The following is a 24,260-nucleotide window of genomic DNA, read 5'->3' on the forward strand; positions in this document are numbered from 1 at the left end:
TACATTTTAAAAAATGAGGGATGAAAAAAGTTATTTTATAAAATGTGAGGGACGTTTTGGACGATTTTTCCTATAAATAATGATTGCTTCTTTTGGATTAGTCATTTTTTTATAAACAAGTTTTTCAAATATAATGTTACATTAATACACAATAACTTAAAAAACATCTCATCTATACAATATATCAAATATTTAAAAAAAAATTTATAGTAAAAATTTTTTATATACAGTGCTACAGTAAAATTTTTTAAAAACAGCTAATCCAAACATAGGTTGAAAGACAATGACTAAAACTTGATAGAGAGAAGGGTAGAAGGAATTAGTAAGTTATATAAAACAACAATAATTACAAAAAAAGGAAGAATATTGCATACTAACTTGAAGGAGTCCAATTGTATTGGATGTTAGAGTAGGCAAAGATGATAGAACTAGAAGTTAGACATAGTAGAAGGTTGGCCAAGGAAGAGAGATGCAACAATTTTGAAGGCTTGCATTTTATAGCTTAAACGGTAGAGAGTAAATGACTTGAATAATTGAGTCATTTAGGTTTGAGCTTTATCAAATGCACAGATTATTTTTTAGTGGACAAGGACAAATATGTGAAATTAATTGCTAAAACTACCAGGGATCTATGTGTGCAATTCTCACATACCTTAGGTAGTGTACGTGTAATTGTCCCTTAATTATATCCAACGGGACCAAGAATAAGACCCATACACACACTATTGCCTCATCATGTCCACACTGCATGCATGATTAGCTAGTGCTAAGTCATTTACGTCAAGGCCCCACAAAGTCAGAAGTTCTTTTATGGGATAATATTAGAAACCTATCCCGAGATTTCTTTTAATATCAGTTAATACCCTTAAAATTTTGAAAATATCACTTACTTTTTTTATTGCAGGACAAAATCTTTAAAAACTCTAAACTAGTCTTTTGCTCCTTTGCTAAATAAAAATATTCTTAAACCACTTTATTTGCTCTATTAAAAAACAACCATCTAAAAAACAATTTTAAGTATTACCACTACATTATAAAGTCATAGCTCATAAAGATACAAATTTTAAAAATAAAAAAGATACTTTTAAAGAAATACATTAGTACTAATTCAACTTTAAATGATCAAAACCAATTTTTTATGAATGCTATTTTTTAACCTCTTCTTAATCCATGACCTAAATCTTTAAGTTACACTAAATTGCTATAAAAATCAAATCAAATAACCAAAGAAATTGTACTGCAATCTATCACAATCACTAAAACAAATTAGTTTACAATAATTTACAAAAAATTGCATAATCATCCAAAAAAAAAACATAAAATCTTGGAGAGAAGGAGAAGACAAAAAAGTGACTTTTGCTTTTTTTTTTTTTTTTTAAATTTAAACTCCATTTATTTGATATGTGTGTTATGCATAAAATGAAGGTTAATATATAGTTATTTTATAATTATCAAAAGGGATAAGTGATATTTTAAAACTTCATGAGTGTTAAGTGCTATTATCCATTCTTTTATTGTTCCCATGAAAATTGAAATAAACCAGGAACCAATCATACACATTTTGACAAAAAAAAAAAAAAAAAAAAGGAACGAATCATACACATGAGATCATAGCAGCCCACAGAATCTCCAATCCAACTAGCCCAGAAAGGAATCTGTCGTCACCCAAAAGAAAATTAGAAATCAAGATTCCATACGCCTCCTGAAAATGGTATAATATTAGAAACTTCCCTAAAATATTTCTTAATATCACTTAATATCCTTCAAATTTTAAAAATATTACTTACTTCCATTACTTTTGCTATTTGTATGACAAAATTTTGAAAAACTGTAAACTATCCTTTTGATCTTTTTACTAAACAAAAATACTCTTAAATTACTTTATTTACTCTATTAAAAACCACAACCTAAAAGGCAATCTTAAGTAGTGCCACCACATTATAAAGTCATAACTTGTAAAAGTATAAATTTGAAACAAAAAATATACTTGTAAAGAAATACAATAAGACCAATTCAACTTTATATGATCAAAACCAATTTTTTATGAACCTTATTTTTTTTTTCAATCTCTTCTCAACCCATGATCCAAACTTTTAAGTTATACTAAATCACTATAAAAATCAAATCAAAATAACCAAAGAAATCATATCACACTATATCATAATCACTCAAATTGAAAAAAGGTTAAACACATTTAGTTTATGATCATTTGCAAAAAGAAAAATCAAACCACATAATTATCCAAAAAAATAGACAAGATAGAATATTGGAGAAAGAGAAAAGAGAAGAAAATAACTTTTATTTCTTTTTCTTTAAATTTTTAACTATTTATTTGATGTGCGTGTAGGACTGCAAATGAATCGAATCGCTCGCGAGCGGCTCGAGTCAAAGCTCAAGCTCGACTCGAACAATATCGAGTTCGAGTCGAGCTCGAGTTGGCTCAAGTCGAAATCGAGCTCGAATTCGAGGTCAAAATATTAAGCCCGGCTTGCGAGTTCGAGTATATATATATATAATATTTTTTATTTTAAGTATATATATATTTATTTTAAGTATATATATATTTTTTTATTTTCTTATTTTAATAGTAAAATTACATATATATCCTTAATATTTTATTATTTATTAAGAAAAACTATTATTTTATTTTATTTTTTTAAAATAAAATAATTATTTTTTTTATTTATTTCGAGCTCGAGCTCGAACTTTAAATTGCCGGCTCGTCGAACTCGAGTTCGAGTTCGAGTTTGGTAAAATTTAGTCAAGACTCAACTCGATTAGTTCAAAACTCGACTCGACTCGACTCGTTTGCAGCCCGATGTGCGTGTTACGTAAGAAGGGTCAACATAGTCATTTTGTAATTAATAGAAAACATGAGTGATATTTGTAAAACCTTGAAGGTGCTAAATGCTATTAGGAGAAACCTCAGGGGAGGTTTCTGATATTATCCTCCTAAAAATCTTCATCCATACCTCCAATTTGTCACGTCCCTTTCATCCTCCACCAAAAAGCGTGTTTGCCACGCGATTTCTACGGCCCTATAATTGCATTCAACGTCCATATATTACTCCAACACACAGTACACAGCAGCAGCTGCAGCAGCAGAAGAAAAAGACATATTGCTAAAAGTTTTAAAATCGTGATTTTCTAACTGAACCAAGAAAGACAGATGCAGTCGCTGCAGGAGAAGGCGGCGGAATGGAGTGGGGTGGACGCTGAGGACGCCTTTGCTATCGACGGCACCAATCTTTATGAGAAGCTCGGCCTCCAGACTTTCATCAGCCTCTCCACCAACTTCTATGAGAGGTCACAAACACGGGATTCTTTCTTTTCTACTTTTGTTTCTGGGATTTATTTTGCTAATTGAATTAGTGGATTTTTTGGGAAATCCGCGGAAAGATGATACACCAAAAAATAGATGAATAAATAAACTGAATCTATATCTCTGCTCTGTGATTGGGAATAAAAATTGTATCTTTTTCCTGTTTTATCTGTTTCTCTGCAGTTCTCTTGTTTTCCCCTATTTTGGTGTCTGTTTGCGGATGAATGATGATTACCATAATTGACTGAAGGAGTTAGTCTTAATTTTAAAGTATTTTTGGAGTTATAGGGAGCAGATCGGTTGCAGAACTGGTAAAATTGGAACTTGGATTTTCTATATGGTTAGGTATACGGCTTATATATGAACTTATTATATATTAGGCATTCCTAACTAGTACATGTACAAATCAATTTACATAGTTTTTTTTCTCTTTTAATAAATCTTGGGTTTTTGAAAATGGAAAACAGGGTATATGCTGATGAGGAAGAGTGGTTTAGGTCAATATTTTCAAAGTCAAAGAAGGAAGATGCCATTCAAAATCAGTATGAGTTCTTTGTGCAAAGAATGGGAGGGCCTCCTCTTTACTCTCAGAGAAAAGGTTAGCAAGGAATTTTGGATAATCTTTATGTTGATTATAAGGTTGTGATTTTGGTTGTGGTTTGGTCTTCCATCAAATTGGCAGAATGCAACAAAGCATGGTTGTTGAGAATGCATGATATCATCCTTTGTTTTTTCACGTAGTTTGAGCTTCAATGCATCGTGTCACAGATTAAATTATACATGTACAGTGAAGTGCATATATTTAATTTGCTGGAGTTAATTAGCGAGCCAGATGATGTTAGAAGAACTCAGATTACAAGGTGGAGATAGAATTGCTAAATCAAAAGAAACGTGTAGTTTGGCCATCTACTTGAACTTTTTCTAATGCTTATCGGTTTTGGTGTGTGGATGGGGGGAGAAATTTTATGTGGCTTTTACAAGGCCTTAAGCTAGCTTTTGAGTCTCAATTTTAAGGAGTTGCTTCTTAATTAGTTTGGATACATCTGAAGTTGATGATTCTGAGCTGGTAGCTGTTAGGGAATGGGTCATTGTTCGATGGCTTAAATTTAGGTATTTTGGGTTGTGAAAGTCACAGAAGTATTTCAAGTATGAAATATTGTATTGCTGGATACATTTTTGTGCTTAACAATTGTGGAGAGCTTTTGAATGCCATCATCATTAGAGAGTCCTTTCGTCTATGTAAAGTTTACGAGTAAATTCACTCACTTTTGATTGGATCTGAATCACCTAAGGCTTCATTGCATTAATGACATAATGCATGGTGTGTATCACCTGAGCATGAAGCCTGGAATTTGTACCCATGAACAGTTTAAAAGAGACACATCCTGTTCTCCCCCCTGCCCAGAAATGAAAGCAAAATGAAGTGGTAAAGGGAAAAAGGAGATGGCAAAGCTAAGATAATTGTGGACAACATGCTTCCGGGTTCAAAATGTTTTGAGCCTCATGAATACATGTACCTATGTCTCTGAATCTTGATTAGTACAGCTTTTTTCGTGGGACCTCTATTCCTGATGTACAATGTGGTTTTGTTGTGGATTGGGCCCTTTTCTTGGGTGTATTGTTGATGTAATTTATAGTAGATCTAAAGCAATGTCCTTGCAAAAGAAAGGACTCAACTTTGAGAAAAATATTCTTTTGTCTTCTCTTCCATCAGTTCCCCCCTTTGGCTGGAGCTCTTCTTTATCACTTGGTTTTACGCTTTTATAATGTTTGGTGAAGGCACTTGCCAAAAAATTTTTATTTCGCATTCATAATATGCCTTAAATTATCAAATGGATCAGATATATACTGTTGTTGCAGGCCATCCTGCTTTGATTGGACGCCATCGTCCATTTCCAGTCACCCATCGAGCTGCTGAGAGGTGGTTAAACCACATGCAACAAGCCTTGGACGCAACTTCAGATATTGACTTGGATTCTAAGACTAAAATGCTGAACTTTTTCAGGTACAATACAATTCTGGTCAATTTGTTGGGATAATTTCAGGAACCTCCCCTGGCATTTCTCATAATATCACTTCATGCCCCTTAATTACCTAGCATAATTAATGAAGTTTTAACCAAAAGAATAGTATACTCCTAGATATATATATATATATATTTCATCATTATATCATATTTTGATTAATTTTTTTTAATTATGGACTTATTTATAAAAATTTTTTCTATAAGTAGAATTTATGTCACAAATCACACGTATGAAGAGATTATTTTAATTTTCAATACAAGTTAAATTACATCATGTATTAAAACATATTTCCTAAAAAAATTTCTTGACTTCCTTAACTGTCCCACAAAATTTTTCAATGTCAAATCCTTCTAAATTGTTGGCTTTGACTAGATCTAACTTACCAAAGGACTTTATTGTCCCACCACCACCTTGATACTGAGAAATGTGGATCATTATTGAATAGCAATTTTTTTTTTCTGGTAAATGGGAGGTTTTGGACTTACGACCCACTCACCTTATAACCCAACCCAATTTGCCCCCAGATTGAGTAGCGATTTGGTTGTTTTGTTTATCTACTTTTTTTTTTTAATTTAAAAATTCTCTTTTTTGTTTTGGCTTGTTGGGTTAAGTAGTTATTAATAGTGCAAGGGTAGTGTTGTCAATTTGTGACCTTTGATAGGCACATTTGGTCTTGTCAAGCTGGTAAGGGAGGCAAGTGAGATTTTAAAAACCTCAGAAGACCTGAATGATATTATGAGAAATCCCAGGCGAGGTTTCTGATATTATATTATCCCGAATTTATTATCGCAGCTGAATATACCTACTGTATATGAATCGTATCATAGTTAATTACCAAATAATCATTCCAGGCACACTGCATTCTTTCTCGTCGCTGGAGATGAGTTGAAGAATCAGAATCAAGCAGCTCCTTGCAAGAATTGCAAGCATCCAGGCAAACACGCTGCAGTGTAACTTCATGATGACAAGATTGATTGGTACACTAATTAAAATTGAGGTGTGTACGTGGTTTACACGAAATAGATCCATAAAACATTATTGTCATCAATGGAATCTTGAATATTGATACTTCCATTTGCAGGGGATTGATACTTCCCTTTTATGTATAGCACTGCGAACTGAAATCTTATAATTCGTGTTGCATTGGATGGATGCTTTCCATGTAAGGCATACTAATGTAACTTAACTGTTGAAATGTAAAACTAGTGGAATGGACAATACTCGCAATAATTTGAAACTACTGAAGTAAAAAAAAAAACTGCCATTTTCTGCCTTCTTCTTGCGTTACGTCTCGCTATGGTAACAAACATACGAAGTTGTTAGCTTCGGATTTACCATACCTTGAGGCAATTGCTTGAAATTTTGCTTTCTTTATGGACTCTGAATATCACAGGCTTCGCTATAGAGCATATTTATTTGCTTTGCTTGTATGGCGAAAACTAAAAAAGTTAAAGCCCAAGTGCTTTAGAAAAGGCCAAAGCTTTGAGAAAGATGATAAAGCAAGAGGGAAGCAGATGAAACTGTTTCAGATTTAGTTACTATTCAACAACTAATGTTGCTGGGGCAGATGAGACTTCAAAAGAGATGAAAATTAGCTCAAAGATACTTTTCCATCTCTTGGTTTTGAGAAGAGTTTTACTCATTTTACCCAGCTTGATTGTTCTAAATGTGGCAATAACTAAACAAAGTCATGGCCATAGGAATGTTGCAGATGACTTCTACAATGTTTTCACTAGAACTGATGAAGAGAGCATATTAAATGGTTCTAAGACTAAAAAGCCAGCAAAGTTCAGGTCTATTTCCTTTTCCTTTTAAGTTCTAGTTAATTGGCTTGAATGATGAACTGAGAAAGCTCAACACTCCATTCAGACAAAGACATCAGAGAAGAAAGGGGAAGAAAAAAACAAACAAATACACTCTTTACAAACCGTGAAACGCCTCATGCCCATATACAAAACATACCTTCTGTTGAGAAGATGGAAAACACTACTACTCTATAGAAACTCTCCCCTACATGACAAGCTTGATGGATTGGCATATCGAGCTGAGAAGGACCTGAGGAGATTGTCTGGCTCCAGTGTCCCTGACCCTTCATCAAAATTCTGCAAATAAGTTTCCGGATCATATGGTGTCTGCGTTGACATTGAAGAAGAGTAACAATCTTTCCTCTTGCGTCTTCTGAATTTTTTCCAGAACTTTAACCACCTTGGTTGAGTCTCATATTCTCTGTTAAAGCTGGCCTGGCCTAACCGGACGCTTGCACTCCTGGACTTGTTCCAGCATCTGATGCTCATTGCAAAATGCTACTCAAGAATAAGAAATTTTGAGCTCTGCACACAATTTGGAAGTTCTTTATGAGTTAGTTATTGGAGCTCGGATAAGGCTACATAAGACCTTAATAATGAGAGGCAAGAGTGCATGAGGATACAGGAGTTTGGCTTTCATACTTGGGAAGATTCGAGGACTTACTTTAATGAAGAGATAAGCTATTTGTGGAAAGTAGGGCTTATCCTCAGATTTTAACGGAAATCCACGAATTAAAAACTTCTACAACAGCATTTCTAGACTTTGTTGGATGAAATTATCCTATCAGGAGGAGATGGTTCTACTTGAGAATCTGAGAAAATCGACTGGTGTGACGTGAAAAGATGGCTGAACTAAACTATGCTATCAAACTAGCTACTGAGAAAACATCTTTATCACTTTTACCACATTATCTTGTCTTCACCAGCAAATGAATAAAATAGCTAATTATCTTGTAAAATAAAAAATTATGCCACTACCAAAGCAATTGTTTGTCTAGAGTTTAATTCTTTTCTTTTTTTCATTCTTCTGATCGATGCTCGATAGGCACTAATTTAACACGAATAAATTACCATGTCAATGCGCATATATTGTTTTCATTTACATTTCCTGAATATGACTCAGCTTAAATTGCAATGAATAATTTACTAGATGACTTATTGCAATCAACGATTTAAAAGAATTTATGATAATAGAATATAGTTGAAGTTAGTGGTTGCTTTGTTGTAAAAAAATTAAAATCTACTCCTATGAGAGAAAAAGGCTTGTAATGCAAGAATGGTGCCATAATTTCCCTACTTTCCTTTTTATTTTCTAATGTTTAACTTTCCATTTTTCCTTCTCTCTCTTTTTTTTTTTTTTTGTTATTTCTGTCTACCAAGAAATCCATCAACACTATCAAGAAGGCAAAAGCTACATATACTTCACGTGATAATTACTTCATAGAAGAAAGATCATAGATTCGTCTTTATACTTTTCTGCTACTATGTGCAATTTTGTGATGACAATTCCTTTTTTACGTTTTTTGTGAATATATTTTCTAATTATTTTTTTATTTCACATACATCAAATTGTTACAATACATTTTTCTACAAAAACTCTTAAAAATAGCTAGTAATTCAGGATGCTGTACTTGTTAGGACATGAGCTTCTATGGCACCACCACCAAGGCAGTAGCTTTGTTAACTTTTTTCAACTTAGACAGTTTTCTTGCCCCGTCATATACATTGAAAGAAAAGATTAATGGAACTCCTGTGAAAAGTTAAACATGAACAGAGAAAATAGAAAAGTTCAATTTCGTTGCAATATATCCAATAACTAGTTGCACTATTGGATGATAGGGATTCAATATTCAATATTCTTACTTCTAAAACGCGTTTTACAAACAAGTATATCAACTGTTTAAGCAACAAATTACGAGCAAATAATTAAATTAAGAACCATAATGGCCCCAGAAAAGCCACATTAGTTAAAGGCATTCTTCGCTGCACCATCATTTTGGCCACGAGGATTACTAGGTAGTGACCTAATTTGTAATTTCAATTGGAGGAATCTATAAAAGCATGTTTAGGACAGCCAGCCGAAAGATCTCTCATCTTCTCCCAGAAAAGTCCATGTTTAATATGTTAAGGTGTTTTAGGAGCATCTTTTTCTTCTTTTAAGGTTAATTAATATTATTGTTATGACATCTCTAATTCCACTTTTTGTGCTATGGAGATTTCCCACTGCTTTTACCAGCATATCAACTTTTGGATTTGGCTGTTTTCAAAGGTCAAAAAGTTGAGACATTTTTTGTTTTTGACAGATGCTTCAGACAACGGGAAAAAAAAAATGAAAAATTAGAGTTGAGGAATTTAATTGGAGGCATAGACATAAATAGGACTAATTCGCAGTTGAACAATTTACTTAGCAAAGACCTATGTCAGATTTAACTACTACAAGAGGATGCTATACTACATATTTTTATCAAGATATGTAGATTCAAGATCATAATCATTGAAGACCGTACTGTTCTTGGTTCTGCAACTCGAAAATTTTGTCCTAATTATTTGTTCCTAATATAGAGTAAAACTGTAATTATTGAAATGTGGATATGGCTAGCCAAGTTGGGACGAAAATGTTCATATGAGGAGCTCCAAAATGTTAACCATTACGATTGGTCCAATGGTTATCAAGTTCTAGGTTTAAAGTTTGGATTTGGTAGTTGGAACGTGAATGGGAAGAGTTGTGAGTCTTGTGTGACATGGAGCAGGAGGAAAAGAAAAAAAGAAAAGGGAGGAGCTTAAAATGCTATTTAGGCCACACACAACCTATTATTCTCTCTAAAATCCTAGGTTGTAACTTTCTTTCTTCTAAGTATTAAATGTTAGTTTGTTAGGAAACTTATGAGACCCACCACATAAAATTTTCTCACTCATTTTCCTATAAAATTTTTCGTGCAAAACTCGATAGGAGAGTAAGAGCGAGTTACTGAAAAGTCTCAACTAATTCTATTTACAACTTCTTTCTTTCTGAATTATTTCCTCCATTGTAAACTTCTACATAAATGAAAACATCTTAGAATTTACAATTCAAAAAACTAGCTTGTAGTTTGATATTTTATTCGTATTTTAATAATTAATTAATTAGTAATTTGTTGAATGTATATGAAATTAATATTTTTTTCCTTTTACATTTTATACTCCTTTTTTATGTCTATATATTTGTGAAGTAACTAATACACACACATAGTATATGAACTTATTGTTAAAGAATGTGATTAATTTTGTGGTAAGCAACTCTTCCAATATGCAAGATGTTATATTTATTATGTGTTTTTTATGTATATTAAATACCAAAAATGAAGAAGTTCAATCTAGAATATATTTTTTTTATTAATGAATACACTAGTCAATTTTTTCGTGACTTTTTAGCTAAACAAACAAAGATTTTGTATTTTATTTTTGCATCATTTTCTTGTTAACCAAACACGTGTGAGAAATTAGTTTCCTTTTCCTTTATCTTACTTCACTTCACTTCATTTTACTTTTTTCATGATACACTTATTTTTTTCTTGATTAAAATGCCTGTGTGACAATTAGAATTTGGTTCAAGATAAAGAAGGTCGGTTGTTCCCGAGTCCCACATTGGACATGTTGAAAGCACAATATGAGGACCAACGAACTATAAAAGCTTCTTCAGACTACGCTATGAAGCATACCTTTCTCGGCCTTTTGGCTAAGATCAAGTGTAGTATCTGTTCTTATCAGTTTAATATCTGATACGCGAGCCATCGGCTTGCATGATATTAAATTAATTTTTCTAGGGGAAGAGCTCAATACAGTGGCTTGCTACTGAGGCTCTTGTGTGTCGCCTCGGCATTGCACTGCTGCCTTGGCCTGGCACGCCCCACCAATTCACAGTTACAAATCCATTCCATTGCGATCTCACTAAACCTAGTCCCCAACAAAATGAAGAAAGATTGATCTCATCGAATCACCCCTTGAATTCGTGTCTAATTTTGGATTTGGTAGTTGGTAATTAACCCGCAATTGATTGATTCGCTTGTACTTGGTACGCTTTTATCTCAACGATTAATTCTCATGAACTCTGGTTTTGTATTGATTGGCAGTATCTTGTATTGAAAACAGTAGTCTTCCTAGCGACATTGGCAGCAGTTCTGACATCAACGAAGAGCCATCTCTGCCAAAATTGGTGCACTGATTAAGAATGAAGGGCGCATCAGACATTATTGTTATCTGCTTCGTGGCTCCTTTTCGAGTAGCCACCGATTCCTTGCGGGAATCATCAACTCATCTTTGTACATTTTTTTTGTCATTCTCTTCTTCTAAGGATCACCCTCATGGGGAAATAGCCAAGGCTGGAATATTCAGTAGCCATGGATAAAGGTCTGGAGGCAAATTAATCATCATTCATCAAGATTGTGCAATAGTGATGGACCTGGAAAATTTTTCATTTAATTCAACTGTAATTATTGATATATGCATATGGCTAGCCAAGTTGAGACGAAAAGGGTTCATATGAGGAGCTCAAAAAAATTAACTACTAGGGTTGGTCCAATGGTTAGGAAAAGTTCTTAGAATTCTTCCCATCGTCAAGTTTAAGGTTTGAAACCTAGAGTTTGACAATAAGGTTGGAGATGGGAAGAGCAGTGATGAGGAGGAGGAGAGCAGAGACATGGGAGCTCAAAAAGTCTATTTAGGCCACACGCAACCTATTATTCACTCTAAAATCAAGTTTTAAATGTTTGTTTGTTAGGAAATTTATGGGACCCATCACATAAATTTTTCTATCAAATTTTTCCTGCAAAACTCGAAAGGAGAGTGAGTCACTCGAAAGTTTCAACTAATTCCATTTCTTTTACAACTCCTTTTTTTCTAAATTATTTCCTCAATTCTAAACTTCTACATAAATTAGAACATCTTAAAATCTACAATTCAAAAAACCAACTTGTAGTTAGATGTTTTATTCTTATTTTAATAATTAATTAATTAGTAATTTGTTGAATTTTTATGATGTTAGTATTTTTTTTCTTTTACATTTTATGCTCTTTTTATATGCCTATATATTTGCAAAATAACTTTTTACACATATAATATATGAACTTATTATTTAAGAATGTGATTAATTTTGAGGTAAATAACTCTTTCAATATGCAAAATTTTATATTTATTACATGTTTTTTTGTATACTAAATATAAAAAATGAAGAAGTTCGATCTAGAATATTTTCTATTAATGAATACACTAACCAAATTTTTTGTCACTTTTCGGTTAAACAAACAAAAGAAGTTATATATTTTTTTTGCATCATTTTTTTTAACCAAACACATAAAGGAAAGTCAATTTTCTTTTCCTTTATCTTACTTCATTTTACTTTTCCCATGATACACTTACACGACTTTCCTGTCAAACAAATAGAGCCTCAGGGTATTATTTGTTTCTTGATTAAATTGCCACTATGAAAATTAGGATTTGGTTCAAAATAAAGAAGGTCGGTTGCTCCCAAGTCCCACATTGGACATGTTGAAAGCACAATATGAGGACCAATGAACTATAAAAGCTTCTTCAGCCTACGTTACGAAGCATACCTTTCTCGGCCTTTTGGCTAAGATCAAGTGTAGTATCTGTTCTTATCAGTTTAATATCTGATACGCGAGCCATCGGCTTGCATGATATTAAATTAATTTTTCTAGGGGAAGGGCCCAATACAGTAGCTTGCTGCTGGGGCTCTTGTGTGTCGCCTTGGCATTGCACTGCTGCCTTGGCCTGGCACGCCCCACCAATCCACAGTTACAAATCCATTCCATTGCGATCTCACTAAACATTAGTTCCAACAAAATAAAGAAAGATTGATCTCATTGAAGCACCTCTTGAATTCGAAATTGTTAAACCTTTATGTTATGCACGCATGCCAACCACAACGTGTCTAATTATATGTGGAAAAAACTAAATATATGTGGTGGTAATTAACCCGCCATTGATTGATTGGCTTGTACTTGGTACACTTAATGATTAATTCTCATGAACACTGGTTTTGTATTGTAATAATTGATTGGCAGTATCTTGTATTGAAAACAGTAGTCTTCCTAGCAATATTGGCAGCTGTTCTGACATCAACGAAGAGCCATCTCTGCCAACATTGGTGCACTGATTAAGAATGAAGGACGCATCAGACATGGTTATCTGCTTCTTGGCTCCTTTTCTCGAGTAGCCACCGATTTCTTGCGGGAACCATCACTCATTTTTGTACTTTTTTTTTTGTCATTCTCTTCTTCTAAGGATCACCCCCATGGGGAAATAGCCAAGGCTGGAATATTCAGTAGCCATGGATAAAGGTCTTGAGGCAAATTAATCATCATTCATCAAGATGGTGCAATAGTGATAGACCTCGAAAATTTTTCATGTAATTCAACTGTAATTATTGAACTATGGATATGGCTAGCCAAGTTGAGACGAAAAGGGTTCATATGAGGAGCTCAAAAAAGTTAACCACTAGGGTTGGTCCAATGGTTAGGAAACAGTTTTTAGAATTCTTCTTGCCGTCAAAGTTTAAGGTTTGAATTCTAGAGTCTGACAATTAGGTTGGGGATGGGATGAGTTGTGATGAGGAGCACGAGTAAAGCAAAAAAAGAGAGAGAGGGGCTCAAAAAGGCTATTTAGGCCACACGCAACCTATTATTCACTTTAAAATCTTAGGTTATAACTTTTTTCTTTTGCAAGTTTTAAATGTTTGTTTATTAGGAAATTTATGGGACCCGTCATATAAATTTTCTAGCAAATTTTTCTTCCAAAACTCGATAGGAGAGTGAGTCATTGAAAAGTTTCAATTAATTCAATTTCTTTTACAACTCCTTTTTTTTCTAAATTATTTCCTCAATTCTAAACTTCTACACAAATAGAACATCTTAAATCTACAATTCAAAAAACCAACTCGTACTTAGATATTTTATTCTTATTTTAATAATTAATTAATTAGTAATTTGTTGAATCTTTATGATGTTAGTATTTTGTTTCATTTACATTTTATGCTCTTCTTATATGCCTGTGTATTTGTGAAATAACTATTACACATATAATTTATGAACTTATTATTAAAGAGTGTGATTAATTTTGAGGTAAATAACTCTTCCAATATACAAAATGTTATATTTATTACATGTTTTTATGTATACTAAATATAAAAAATGGAGAAGTTCGATCTAGAATATTTTCTATTAATGAATACACTAACCAATTTTTTGCAACTTTTAGACTAAACAAACAAAAAAATTAATATTTTTTTCCATCATTTTTTTTAACCAAACACATGTAGGGTCCGTTTGTTTCGGATGAAAATATTTTTCAGGAAAATATTTTCCTAATTTCCCGTGTTTGGTTGCACAAAAGTTACTGAAAACATTTTCCCATGTAAAATATTTTCACTCATCTTATGGAAAACAACTTCCCTTCCAAACTTACTGAAGTTGTTTTCCGAAATGCATGCATCCCGCATGTAGTATGTTCCAAACTTACTGAAAACATCTTGTAGTATGTTCCTTTTTTTTTTTTTAGTATAAACAGGAGGACTCGAACCCAATACCTCTTCCTTACACTCCCTCCCCCGTACCACCCAACCCAACCCAACCCTCCCCCTAGTATATTCAAAATAAAAAAGAAACCTCCTCCTGCTCATCCTATGATAGTAATTAATTATGTATAATAGGGATATTTTTTTCTAGACAAACTTTCAGCAGTGAGAGTGCGAGATATATGTCACAATAAGCATTGCATGTGATTGATATTTGACACTAAATGGCCAGCAATTTGTTTATTGCTTAAGGAGATATTTTTTATTCATATATACATTTCTCCAAGATTTTTTAAAGTTAAACTATGAGATAAATTTTCTTATTTTGCATGGGAAAAAGTATGTAGTTATAATGTGTAGAAAGTAAAGATAGAGATAAAAGTGAAAATATTTCAAAAGTTAAACAAACACTAGAAAAATAAAGTAAGAAAATATTTTCAATAAGTTAACCAAACACCTGAAAATGATGAAAGGAAAATGATTTTCATGAAAAATTACTTCCACGAAAAATATTTTCTCAAGGAAAACATTTTACTTCCAACCAAACAGACCCGTAGGAAGGTCAATTTTCTTTTCCTTTATCTTACTTCACTTCACTTTTCCTACGATATACTTATTTACACAACTTTCCCGTCAAATAAATAGAGCCTCAGGATATTACTTGTTTCTTGATTAAATTGCCACTATGAAGATTAGGATTTGGTTCAAAGTAAAGAAGGTCGGTTGTTCCCGAGTCCCACATTGGACATTGAAAGCACAAATTGAAGACAAATGGACTATAAAAGCTTCTTCAGACTACGTTAGTAAGCATACCTTTCTCGGCCTTTTGGCTAAGATCAAGTGTAGTATCTGTTCTTATCAGTTTAATATCTGATACGCGAGCCATCGGCTCGCATGATATTAAATTAATTTTTCTAGGGGAAGGGCCCAATACAGTAGCTTGCTGCTGGGGCTCTTGTGTGTCGCCTTGGCATGGCACTGCTGCCTTGGCCTGGCACGCCCCACCAATTCAAGGTTACAAAAATTTGCTACAAATCAAGATTTTTGAATCTTAAGTGTTGTTGATTTTGTGTAAAAAATTAAATAAAGAATTTAATTGGAAGTTTGGGAGTTTTTTTGCATGTTTATTCATTTAAAATAGAAGTAGCAGTTACCCATATTTTTTGCACCACTTTGTTCACTAAAATAGCAGTAAAAGAATTTTGCAGAAAAATGTTAAAGATTAAGATAATAAATATTTTAAAAATTAGAGCAGATTCCAAATTTTTAAACCGATAATTTGCAGGAGTGAGTTTGTTTTGATAGAAAATTATTTCAAATAATATTTCGCTTATATTGTAAACATATTTTTCAACCCATTTTTTTATACTCTCAACTACCTTTTTATCTCACATACATCATATTACAAAAAATACTACAGTAATTATTCCAAATAATACTCTATCATAGCCAATCTAGAAAGAAAAATTTTCACTAAATGTGTTTGGATTGCATTTTTCATGATTTTTCATAGAAAAATTACTGTAGCGATTTGATGTATGTGAGGGAAAAAAATAATAGGGAAATGTGATCACGGAAAACGACATAATTTTTTGACGAAAACTAGCAATCCAAACAAGGTTTAAGCCTTTCATATTTACAAGAAATTTATTGAAAGAAAATTTAAGAAGTTTTGGTTCTTGGTATCAAGATATTGGACTTGTTTTCTGTCCTGAGAAGCAAATGGCAAATTGTATACCCCGGGCCAGTGCAACGCCTTGTGCACTCGACCATACTAGTCTACAATAAACAAACTCTATGGCAAATATATTCAATTCAAGCCTTTCTCTGCATATGTGGTATTCTTGTTTCTGCTACTGTATATGATTTTAGATTTCGATTTAGTCCAAAACAAAAGAAACGAATTCCATTCAATAAGAATAGCAACAGAAATTACCAAAATCCAAGTGCTAGAGCAACCATGGGTGGTCCAAAAGAGGTACTACAAACCAATTATCACAACAAAAAACCATCCAAAGACTTTCTCAACCTTCAAACCTATGTAGTATTGCATATTTATCAATATTACGTATATTCAAGATAATAATTGTTGCACCATTATCTCCTTGATTCTGCCATAGGAAAATTTCTTCCCAATTTAGTTGCCATAATGAAGAGTATAACCATTATATTGTGAAAATGGGATTTGGATCAGATAGGAGAAAGTCGGTGTTTCCCATCCCACATAGAAAGAGTATAAAAGGACCGGTCGAAAACAGGGCACTATAAAAGGTCGTCGAAACAACGTTACACAGCATACCTTTCTCGGCCTTTTGGCTAAGATCAAGTGTAGTATCTGTTCTTATCAGTTTAATATCTGATACGTGGGCCATTGGCCCACATGATATTAAATTAATTTTTTAGGGGAAGGGCCCAATACAGTAGCTTGCTACTGGGGCTCTTACGTGTCGTTTGGGCTTTGCACTGCTGCCTGGGCCTGGCACGCCCCACCAACTCACAGTTACAAAAATTTGTTACGAATCAAAATTTTGACTAACAACCGGATAGTTAACTTTGCAAATAAATGGCCGGGGACTTTTCTTTTTAGTTTTTCACTTTGTGCATTTTTTTTTTGCCCTTTCTGCTTCATTTAGCTCTCTTTTTTTTTTTTTTTTTTAGTTTTTTTCTTTTTCCCTTATTTTAAACTTGCCTCCAGATTCCATGAATTAATTAAAACTCATGCTCACTACCACTGGTATATTAACATTTATGACTTTTAACATTATTGATTTTTAGTCAATTATTCCACCTTTCTTTTCTTCTTCTTTTTTTTTAATGCTAATTACTTTTCCACTTTGATTCATGATTTCAAATGCTATATGTTTTCATTGACATGATAAATTTACATGTTTAATTAAATATTAAAATTACTCAATCATCTCATGAAATCTTCATTATATGAAATTATTCTAATTATTAAAGTTATTTGTGAGATATTCATAACAACATCACAAGTCAAACGATTAATTATTATAACATAACAAATTTAAAACAGTAAAAGTCCGCCTTCACAAAATTCCAAGGTAGTAGAACTCACACAGAATGGATTTCCACAATAACTTGGGCGTTTACTGGGAAAGCCAAGAACATACTAACTTAATGGTGAAACAAGGGTTACACAGTCATGAGGAAACTCCATTTGGCTTGTGTGGCTGTGCGAGTGATCTCAAACTACCATAAGCATTTAAACATGCCTCAGCATAATCTGACATAGCTCTGAAAAGGTCAGGCAACCCGATTTTGAAACTTGCTAAAGACTTCTCCCTCACTTGAATGCAGTGCTTCTGGTGAGCTTCCATTTCCTCTTCCAACCTCTTTTTCAAGCTCTCCACCACAAACCGCTTCTCGGCAAGAGGGTCATTGGGATTAGTTTCTTCAGGTCTATCAGGGTCTGCATCATCATGTGGAGTTCTACGTTGCATGTACTTGTGATACCAGTCTTCAAAAGCCTGGCTCTTGCGCAAATATTCTTTTCTCGTTTCCTCGCACTTTTCCTTGAGCTTCGTTTCCTCCTCTTGATGAACAAGGATTCTCTTGACCACCTCAGAAAAGGTATGGATTGCAGATTTGGCGGCGTCATCAGGAAGCTTCTCAAGATGGTCATGCCAAATTTGAAGGAGGGGTTGAATTGGAGGATTTTGGGATCTGGGTGGTGATGATATTTTCTCTTTCAAACTGCTTTCAATTGGGATGAGATTTTGCTTCAACCAGCTGTTGAGGAAATGGATGTACTGATTCTGATTTGTAATGAGCTTTTCCAGATTTGAATGCAAGTCTTCAACATGATGTAAAAGCTGGCGAGTGCGCTCGTGGTGATGTTTGCTCGTCTCTCTGGGAGCAGCAGAAACATCAAGCAATTTGAGGTCAGTAGCAATCTGCTTCTGATCTTGATGATGCATCCACATTGATTCCCACATCTTGGTCATCCTGCAAAATTAAAAGCACAGATTAAACTCCAGGTCAGATAGAGCATGATTCACTGTATTCCATAATACTAATTAAGGACCAGAAGGTTAAGCAGAAATGAATCCAAGATTGTTAGGAACTAAGGAGAAATTACACAAAACATACTCAGTACAAGGTCCATGCAAAGAAGAACCAAGTGCAAAATCACTTAAAAAAAAGTCTTTAAATGAGAAGCAAAAATAGAAGGACCCAGACATTTAAATGAAAAAGAAATGAGATTTTCAAAAGATGGGACTCAAATGTCATAGTTGTAAGGAGAAAGGGAGAGGAAAGAGGCTTAAGAAAAATATAGACAGTTTTTATTTTATAGAAAGAAATCCCTGTCATCTGTGTCCCTTTTAAGGATCTAAATTGCAAGTGATGCTCAAATGTGAAAGGGGATAAAACTTGATTAAGAGGTTGAATAAAATTATGTAGCCACTCACAGCCCAGCCTATGGTTTAAAGGAGTAAAAAAGATGAAATAGCAAAAATCTGACTAAATAGCTGGAAACAAAATGCAAGGAATATCCAGACTTAAATTCCAGCTGCCATTGAATCTTCAGATGCGCCACAGAGTGGATTCCAGAAGCACCAAAGACATTTATACGAGCTGGACCTTCAACATCAAACAAGACAACGCATCCAATTCATGTGGAAAAACCTGCTGCTTCACTAAAGATACAGGAACAAAACCATTCCACTAAATGGCCTTGACCTAGCCCATCCCCCTTTACTCAGAACTACGATTGATGGCTGACTCAGAGTGAACCAAGAAGAAGCCAGTGTTTCAAAATTGCTTGCCATTAATGATGACATTATCCGAGAAGATATGCTCTGCTTAGTGGAACAATCTCCTCTCTCTCTCTGAGTACGCACTGTTTTTTTAGCTACTGTTTATAATGTTTTCTTCTCTCTGTCATGGCTCATCAAGAGTTGCTGCTCCTGTTTATTTTTCTCCCCTTTCCCCAGCTGCAAATGTATCTCAGCTAGCTAATCAACTTTGATATCTCCAACTCATCCTGAAATGCCATCTCCTCCAACAAATCACCTACTTGTTTGGAGGGCTACTATTCTCCATCTGTCAATTTAGAACTCAAACCAGAGAATCAATTCATATCAACAATAATTAGCCAGACTGCTTAAGAGTGTATCTCTCTCGAGATTAACTGTTAATGAGTAACTTCAACCTAACTAACTTCAATCTATCTGTTTCCTGAGGAAAGTATTCACTAGTAAGTCTAGCACTCTGGTTTAATAGAACCCATTAGACAATTATCTAGTTGGCAAGGAAGAAGAAAGTACACAGAAGTGGAATTACAATGTTATCATGCTACACAAACGATTGAAGAAAGAACATTTCTCAAATAGAATTACAATATGAAGGACCAAAACTGTTATTGAAGTGGAAATCCAAATGAGAGTTCCTTTGGCATGTCCAGCCTAATATATTTCAATTAAAGGAGCACATAAAAAATATATGATATTTGATACCATTCAAAGGACCAAATAACGATATCATGAGGTGGAGGTCCAAATTGTCTACCATGTCATTGCATTCATTGCATGACCAACAAATAAAAGCTTTGCCATGACCATAAGAAAGGCTACTGTTCAATATTGGAGAAATTTTTAAAATTCGTGCTCAGAGTAACTACCTCCTGTTCTCTACAAACCTATCATGTCTTTGAGGATGATAGAACAAAAGGAGGAAACAAACAAAAACTCACCCATTAATGAGAGCAACAAGTTTTGGATACAGTTGCTTGTCACGGATATCATTCACCTCTGAGACCGTTGAATCCAGTGACTGCATGTCAACTATATATCGTGTCTGTAAATGACTAACAGCAGCCTTCGCTTTCTCGAGTGATTCAATACTCGCACCACGTTTTTTAAGCTTGCTCAAGAGAGTGACTTTCCTCTGATATTCGAGTTTCATATGTTCACCAGTCTGTGAGAGTGTTTAAACAAGAATGAGATCCAAATGATGCTAATAATTCTCAATTCGGCATCATGCAAAAGAACATCATTACAGAATAAGCAGAGTTTCATAAGTTCACCAGTCTGTGCGAGTGTTTAAATAAGAATGAGATCCAAATGATGCTAATAATTCTCAATTCGACATCATGCAAAAGAACATCATTACGGAATAAGCTACATCGTAAACTGAGACAGGTGACAAGCCCTAGTTAGCACAGGACCTAGGCTTTCTTAGATTGCTTTAGACATGGACCTTTTATTTTTTTAAAATATTTTTAGTGTAAGTGGCAAGGCTAGAACCTAGGACTTCTCACTTACACCCTCTCCCCCCGAACCACCCTATCCACCCTCCCCCCCCTCCCCCCTGGACATGGACATTAATTCTGATCAAGTCAAAAAAAGGATTAGCAACCACAAGTGGTTTAACTATAGAGTTCCAATGTTTTTAACAATTTGGGAGGCGAGAAGAAACTCAAAACAACATGTTTTGGTTACAACATTACTTTTAATTTTAATGTGTCAGAGTTATTTATAGTATATCTTTGAAAAAAAAAAAAGCCAATAAGTACCATGCAAAACGCTTTGGCACACCAAGCCCGTTTAAACTCAAGGCATGAGTAAAAGGCTAAACCAATTGTAGTCCATCCCACTATCCTCAGCATACCGTGTACTCCATATGCATTTCAGAACTACAGTTAATCTGAACACAAGCTAATATCATGTAACTGTAAAAGGATTTACTTGAGCCATTTGTTCAACAGACTGGCGGCTATTAATTCATGAAATTTTTGACACTTTATGAGTTTATGTAATCGAAACACGCATTGTACTGAGCAATTCTCCTTTCATTCCCTAGAAAGCAGGTGCAAAAAAAAAAAAAAATGCTATAACAAGTATCAAACCAGTTAAGACACTGGCGTACCTTGACTTCCTCGTATAACTTTTTCTCCCATGCTAGCAACTTATCTAAAACAGTGGCGTGTGTCTCGTATTCTTCTGCATCAGGATCATTATTTACAACATCACCATTTGGCACACCTCTGAACGATCTGTTCCAGGTAATAACTCGCATGACTCTTGCAGCATGGTCAATGTGCCCTGCAAATTGGCAATCAGTTCATGACTTGGGAAGAAAAATGATCAGCCGGAAAATTTTTTGTAACACAAGCTGCTGATACCAAGAAAATCTTTGATAATTTAATTGCATCACTCCAGATGCCAAAGAAACTGTACTAACAGCAAAGATGACTGTTAAAACCATGATATCCCTCAATAACAAAACCAATCAGGAGTGTTATACTAACAGAAAGAAAATTAGTGGAAAACACAAATGAAAGATTCCCACTTTCCATCAAATTGTAGCGTCACTCACCTCGATTGTCAGCAAAATTCGAATGATAATGCATTCTTGTAGCCTCAAGCATATTGGAAACCTCTTGTGCACTCTCCGAAGCCTTGAGAAAATGATCATCAACATCACTCAGAATCTTCATGAAATCAACTCCACTACTACTAGCTACTACTTTCTCAATATTACCATTCCCTACTCCACTAATTCCTGCAGGCGCTGTCTTCGAATGCATAAATTGCTTCTCCTTCACTACTACCACGGGGGTCACCTCTTCCTCCGTCTCCATCCCTCTTCTATCAATTCCAACCTTCTCTGGAGTCTTGAAGTCATCACTGCCACCTACATTGCTAAATCTTCCACCCTCATTCCCATTTTGTTCCTCCATTATATACTCCTCTTCCTCCACTTCCCCCAAATCTGAACCCGGCATATTACCCACCATAAAGAAATAATCCCAAGCCATTCCTTTACTCTCCGGTGGGGGCGGCGTATAAGGCGTCCTTACAGGGGTCTCCGGAGCTATTTCTTCAACCGCATTTCGCCTATTTCTAGGCCTCAATGAAGAACCATTTCTCTCATCATCCTCCTCAAATCCCTCTTCTTCATCCTCATCCTCGTCAATTCCCTTCATTTTCACCCTCATCAGCTTCGACGATGAAAACTCAGGCATGGTCACGGACCGCTGGAGCGGTGGCGATGGAGACGGTGAAAAGCTAGGCAGAGGAGGAGGAGGGGGTAAGGGGGACCCGGGAGGAGGAGGAGGCCTCGGTGGTGGCTCCAATGTAGGCTCAATGCCGACAGCTGCTGCGGATGGTGGCGCTTCGCCTTGTGCGTAGTCACTCAAGGCGGCGCCGATGTTCTTCAAAGAAACGGCATAACCGGAATGTGCTGAAGCAAAAGCGTTCCTAGCTGAAACAGCCTCTTTCATAAGGTTCCTCCGCTCTTTGCATCTTGACACTGATTCTTCATTGTCTATTCTAGATTGTGTACAACCCATGACGATATCAAAAAAAAAAAAAGACACAATCTTTTTCAAAACCCCCTTTTCGGAACTTTTAAGGTTTAAATAAAGTTGAGATTTTCACTCTGAAAATTTAAAAATTTAAAAAAAAATGGTACTAGAGATTCTCAGGGCATTTTAGCGAAATGGGTTCAACAGATTTTGTATTATAAAGCTAAAAAATCACCAAAGATCACATAAATATGGGGGCTACGTGCACAGATGAGTCTGCTAGAGGCTAAAATTATGCAGTTAAGGTGTAAAGATCCTTTTCTCAGCTTTTTTCTTTTTGCTGGGGCTGGGGGTGGGGGGGAGGAGGGAATGGGGGTTCAAGTGTTCAAGAAAAAAATGGGTTTTGCATGAAGAAGATGGTTGGGAGAGAGTTAAAGACACATGACAATGTGCACTCTGTGTGTGTAAATGAGAAGAGGCTGGAGAAGGACAGTGGGGTGGTGGTGGTGATGGTGAAGGTGACGAGGACTGCAGAGGGAGAAAGGTGGGGCGAGGAAGCCAGGAAGGGAAAATGAATAAATGACTGGAAAAGCAAGAAAGAAAAGGAAGGAAAGAAGAAGATATGGACAAAAATTTTGGGCAGAGGGGAGCAGTGAATACAGAGCATGGTGCAGGGAGTGTGTTGGGTTGGATGTGGGAGGGTGTATGGCAGCTTGGGAGCTCAATCATCTCTACTCTACAGTCTACAATTGCCCTTTTTGAAATTAGCCTCCTATAACGGTCACATTTCACGAGGTAGGACGACAGCGTTTTGTAGTTTGTACATGTACTAACTGCTGTCACTTTCTGCATTTTGGGCTTTTTTGTGTTCTCATTCCTATGGGTTATGATTTTTATTGCGGAAATGTTTGTTCCAAACGGAATAATATACTCCCTGATTGATACTGATAAGTTTCTAAAGCTGGGTTTATTCGCTGGGACTGTCAACGGAGTTGGATCACCTCAAGCCCACCCCATTTGATCCAAAAAAAACCAATTGTACTTAAATTTAGATTGAGAAAGTTTGGACCTAAATATTAGATATAACCTAAATATGAGCTTATCTTGAGCCATGCTAGGTTCGTGCTTAATTAAAACTCAACCCACATGAGTATAATTATGTATATAAATATATATCATTATATCTATAAATTATAATTATACATATTATGACATAAAATGTTAATAATTTATATATAAATTTATAGAAAATTCATATAATAATATTAGT

General features: G+C 34.8%; 2 protein-coding genes and 4 non-coding genes across 7 annotated transcripts; 5 read left to right on the forward strand and 1 right to left on the reverse strand.

Annotated features, from left to right (window-relative positions):
* The first annotated feature begins 2,990 nt into the window (after window positions 1–2,990).
* LOC113707307 (group 2 truncated hemoglobin 3-2) lies at window positions 2,991–6,586 on the forward strand. 2 transcript variants are annotated; one of them, XM_027229578.2, is made up of 5 exons: window positions 3,063–3,306; window positions 3,611–3,667; window positions 3,790–3,920; window positions 5,183–5,327; window positions 6,201–6,586. In XM_027229578.2, exons 1-5 carry the CDS (start codon window positions 3,170–3,172, stop codon window positions 6,301–6,303), a joined length of 573 nt encoding a protein of 190 aa, XP_027085379.1. In that variant the 5' UTR covers window positions 3,063–3,169; the 3' UTR covers window positions 6,304–6,586. The 2 variants fall into 2 exon arrangements, with proteins under 2 accessions (XP_027085380.1, XP_027085379.1); XM_027229579.2 differs by lacking the exon at window positions 3,611–3,667 and having other exon boundaries at window positions 2,991–3,306.
* Window positions 6,587–10,848: 4,262 nt separating this feature from the next.
* LOC113707534 (U2 spliceosomal RNA) lies at window positions 10,849–11,044 on the forward strand. The gene has a single exon (XR_003452261.1). It is a non-coding gene; the product is annotated as a U2 spliceosomal RNA (small nuclear RNA).
* A 1,694-nt stretch (window positions 11,045–12,738) lies between these two features.
* Window positions 12,739–12,934, forward strand: LOC113707553 (U2 spliceosomal RNA). Its single transcript, XR_003452276.1, has one exon. It is a non-coding gene; the product is annotated as a U2 spliceosomal RNA (small nuclear RNA).
* Window positions 12,935–15,530: 2,596 nt separating this feature from the next.
* Window positions 15,531–15,726, forward strand: LOC113707564 (U2 spliceosomal RNA). Its single transcript, XR_003452287.1, has one exon. It is a non-coding gene; the product is annotated as a U2 spliceosomal RNA (small nuclear RNA).
* Window positions 15,727–17,016: 1,290 nt separating this feature from the next.
* LOC113707575 (U2 spliceosomal RNA) lies at window positions 17,017–17,211 on the forward strand. The gene has a single exon (XR_003452298.1). It is a non-coding gene; the product is annotated as a U2 spliceosomal RNA (small nuclear RNA).
* Window positions 17,212–17,713: 502 nt separating this feature from the next.
* LOC113706409 (protein ROLLING AND ERECT LEAF 2) lies at window positions 17,714–23,664 on the reverse strand. The gene is made up of 4 exons (XM_027228314.2): window positions 22,060–23,664; window positions 21,610–21,785; window positions 20,435–20,658; window positions 17,714–18,687 (listed from the first exon to the last, which is right to left on the reverse strand). Exons 1-4 carry the CDS (start codon window positions 23,033–23,035, stop codon window positions 17,883–17,885), a joined length of 2,181 nt encoding a protein of 726 aa, XP_027084115.1. The 5' UTR covers window positions 23,036–23,664; the 3' UTR covers window positions 17,714–17,882.
* Window positions 23,665–24,260: the final 596 nt, after the last annotated feature.

The sequence above is a fragment of the Coffea arabica genome, chromosome 8c (assembly GCF_036785885.1).
Source record: "Coffea arabica cultivar ET-39 chromosome 8c, Coffea Arabica ET-39 HiFi, whole genome shotgun sequence".
Taxonomy (NCBI): domain Eukaryota; kingdom Viridiplantae; phylum Streptophyta; class Magnoliopsida; order Gentianales; family Rubiaceae; genus Coffea; species Coffea arabica.

Coding starts and splice junctions, on each gene's coding strand:
- LOC113706409 (XM_027228314.2), bottom strand. CDS start 23,035: ATGGGTTGTACACAATCTAGAATAGACAATGAAGAATCAGTGTCAAGA. Junction 21,786..22,059: donor GAATTTTGCTGACAATCGAG/GTGAGTGACGCT, acceptor GCCAATTTGCAG/GGCACATTGACCATGCTGCA. Junction 18,688..20,434: donor CTTGTTGCTCTCATTAATGG/GTGAGTTTTTGT, acceptor TTAATTTTGCAG/GATGACCAAGATGTGGGAAT.
- LOC113707307 (XM_027229578.2), top strand. CDS start 3,170: ATGCAGTCGCTGCAGGAGAAGGCGGCGGAATGGAGTGGGGTGGACGCT. Junction 3,307..3,610: donor TCCACCAACTTCTATGAGAG/GTCACAAACACG, acceptor TTGGAGTTATAG/GGAGCAGATCGGTTGCAGAA. Junction 3,668..3,789: donor TGGATTTTCTATATGGTTAG/GTATACGGCTTA, acceptor AATGGAAAACAG/GGTATATGCTGATGAGGAAG.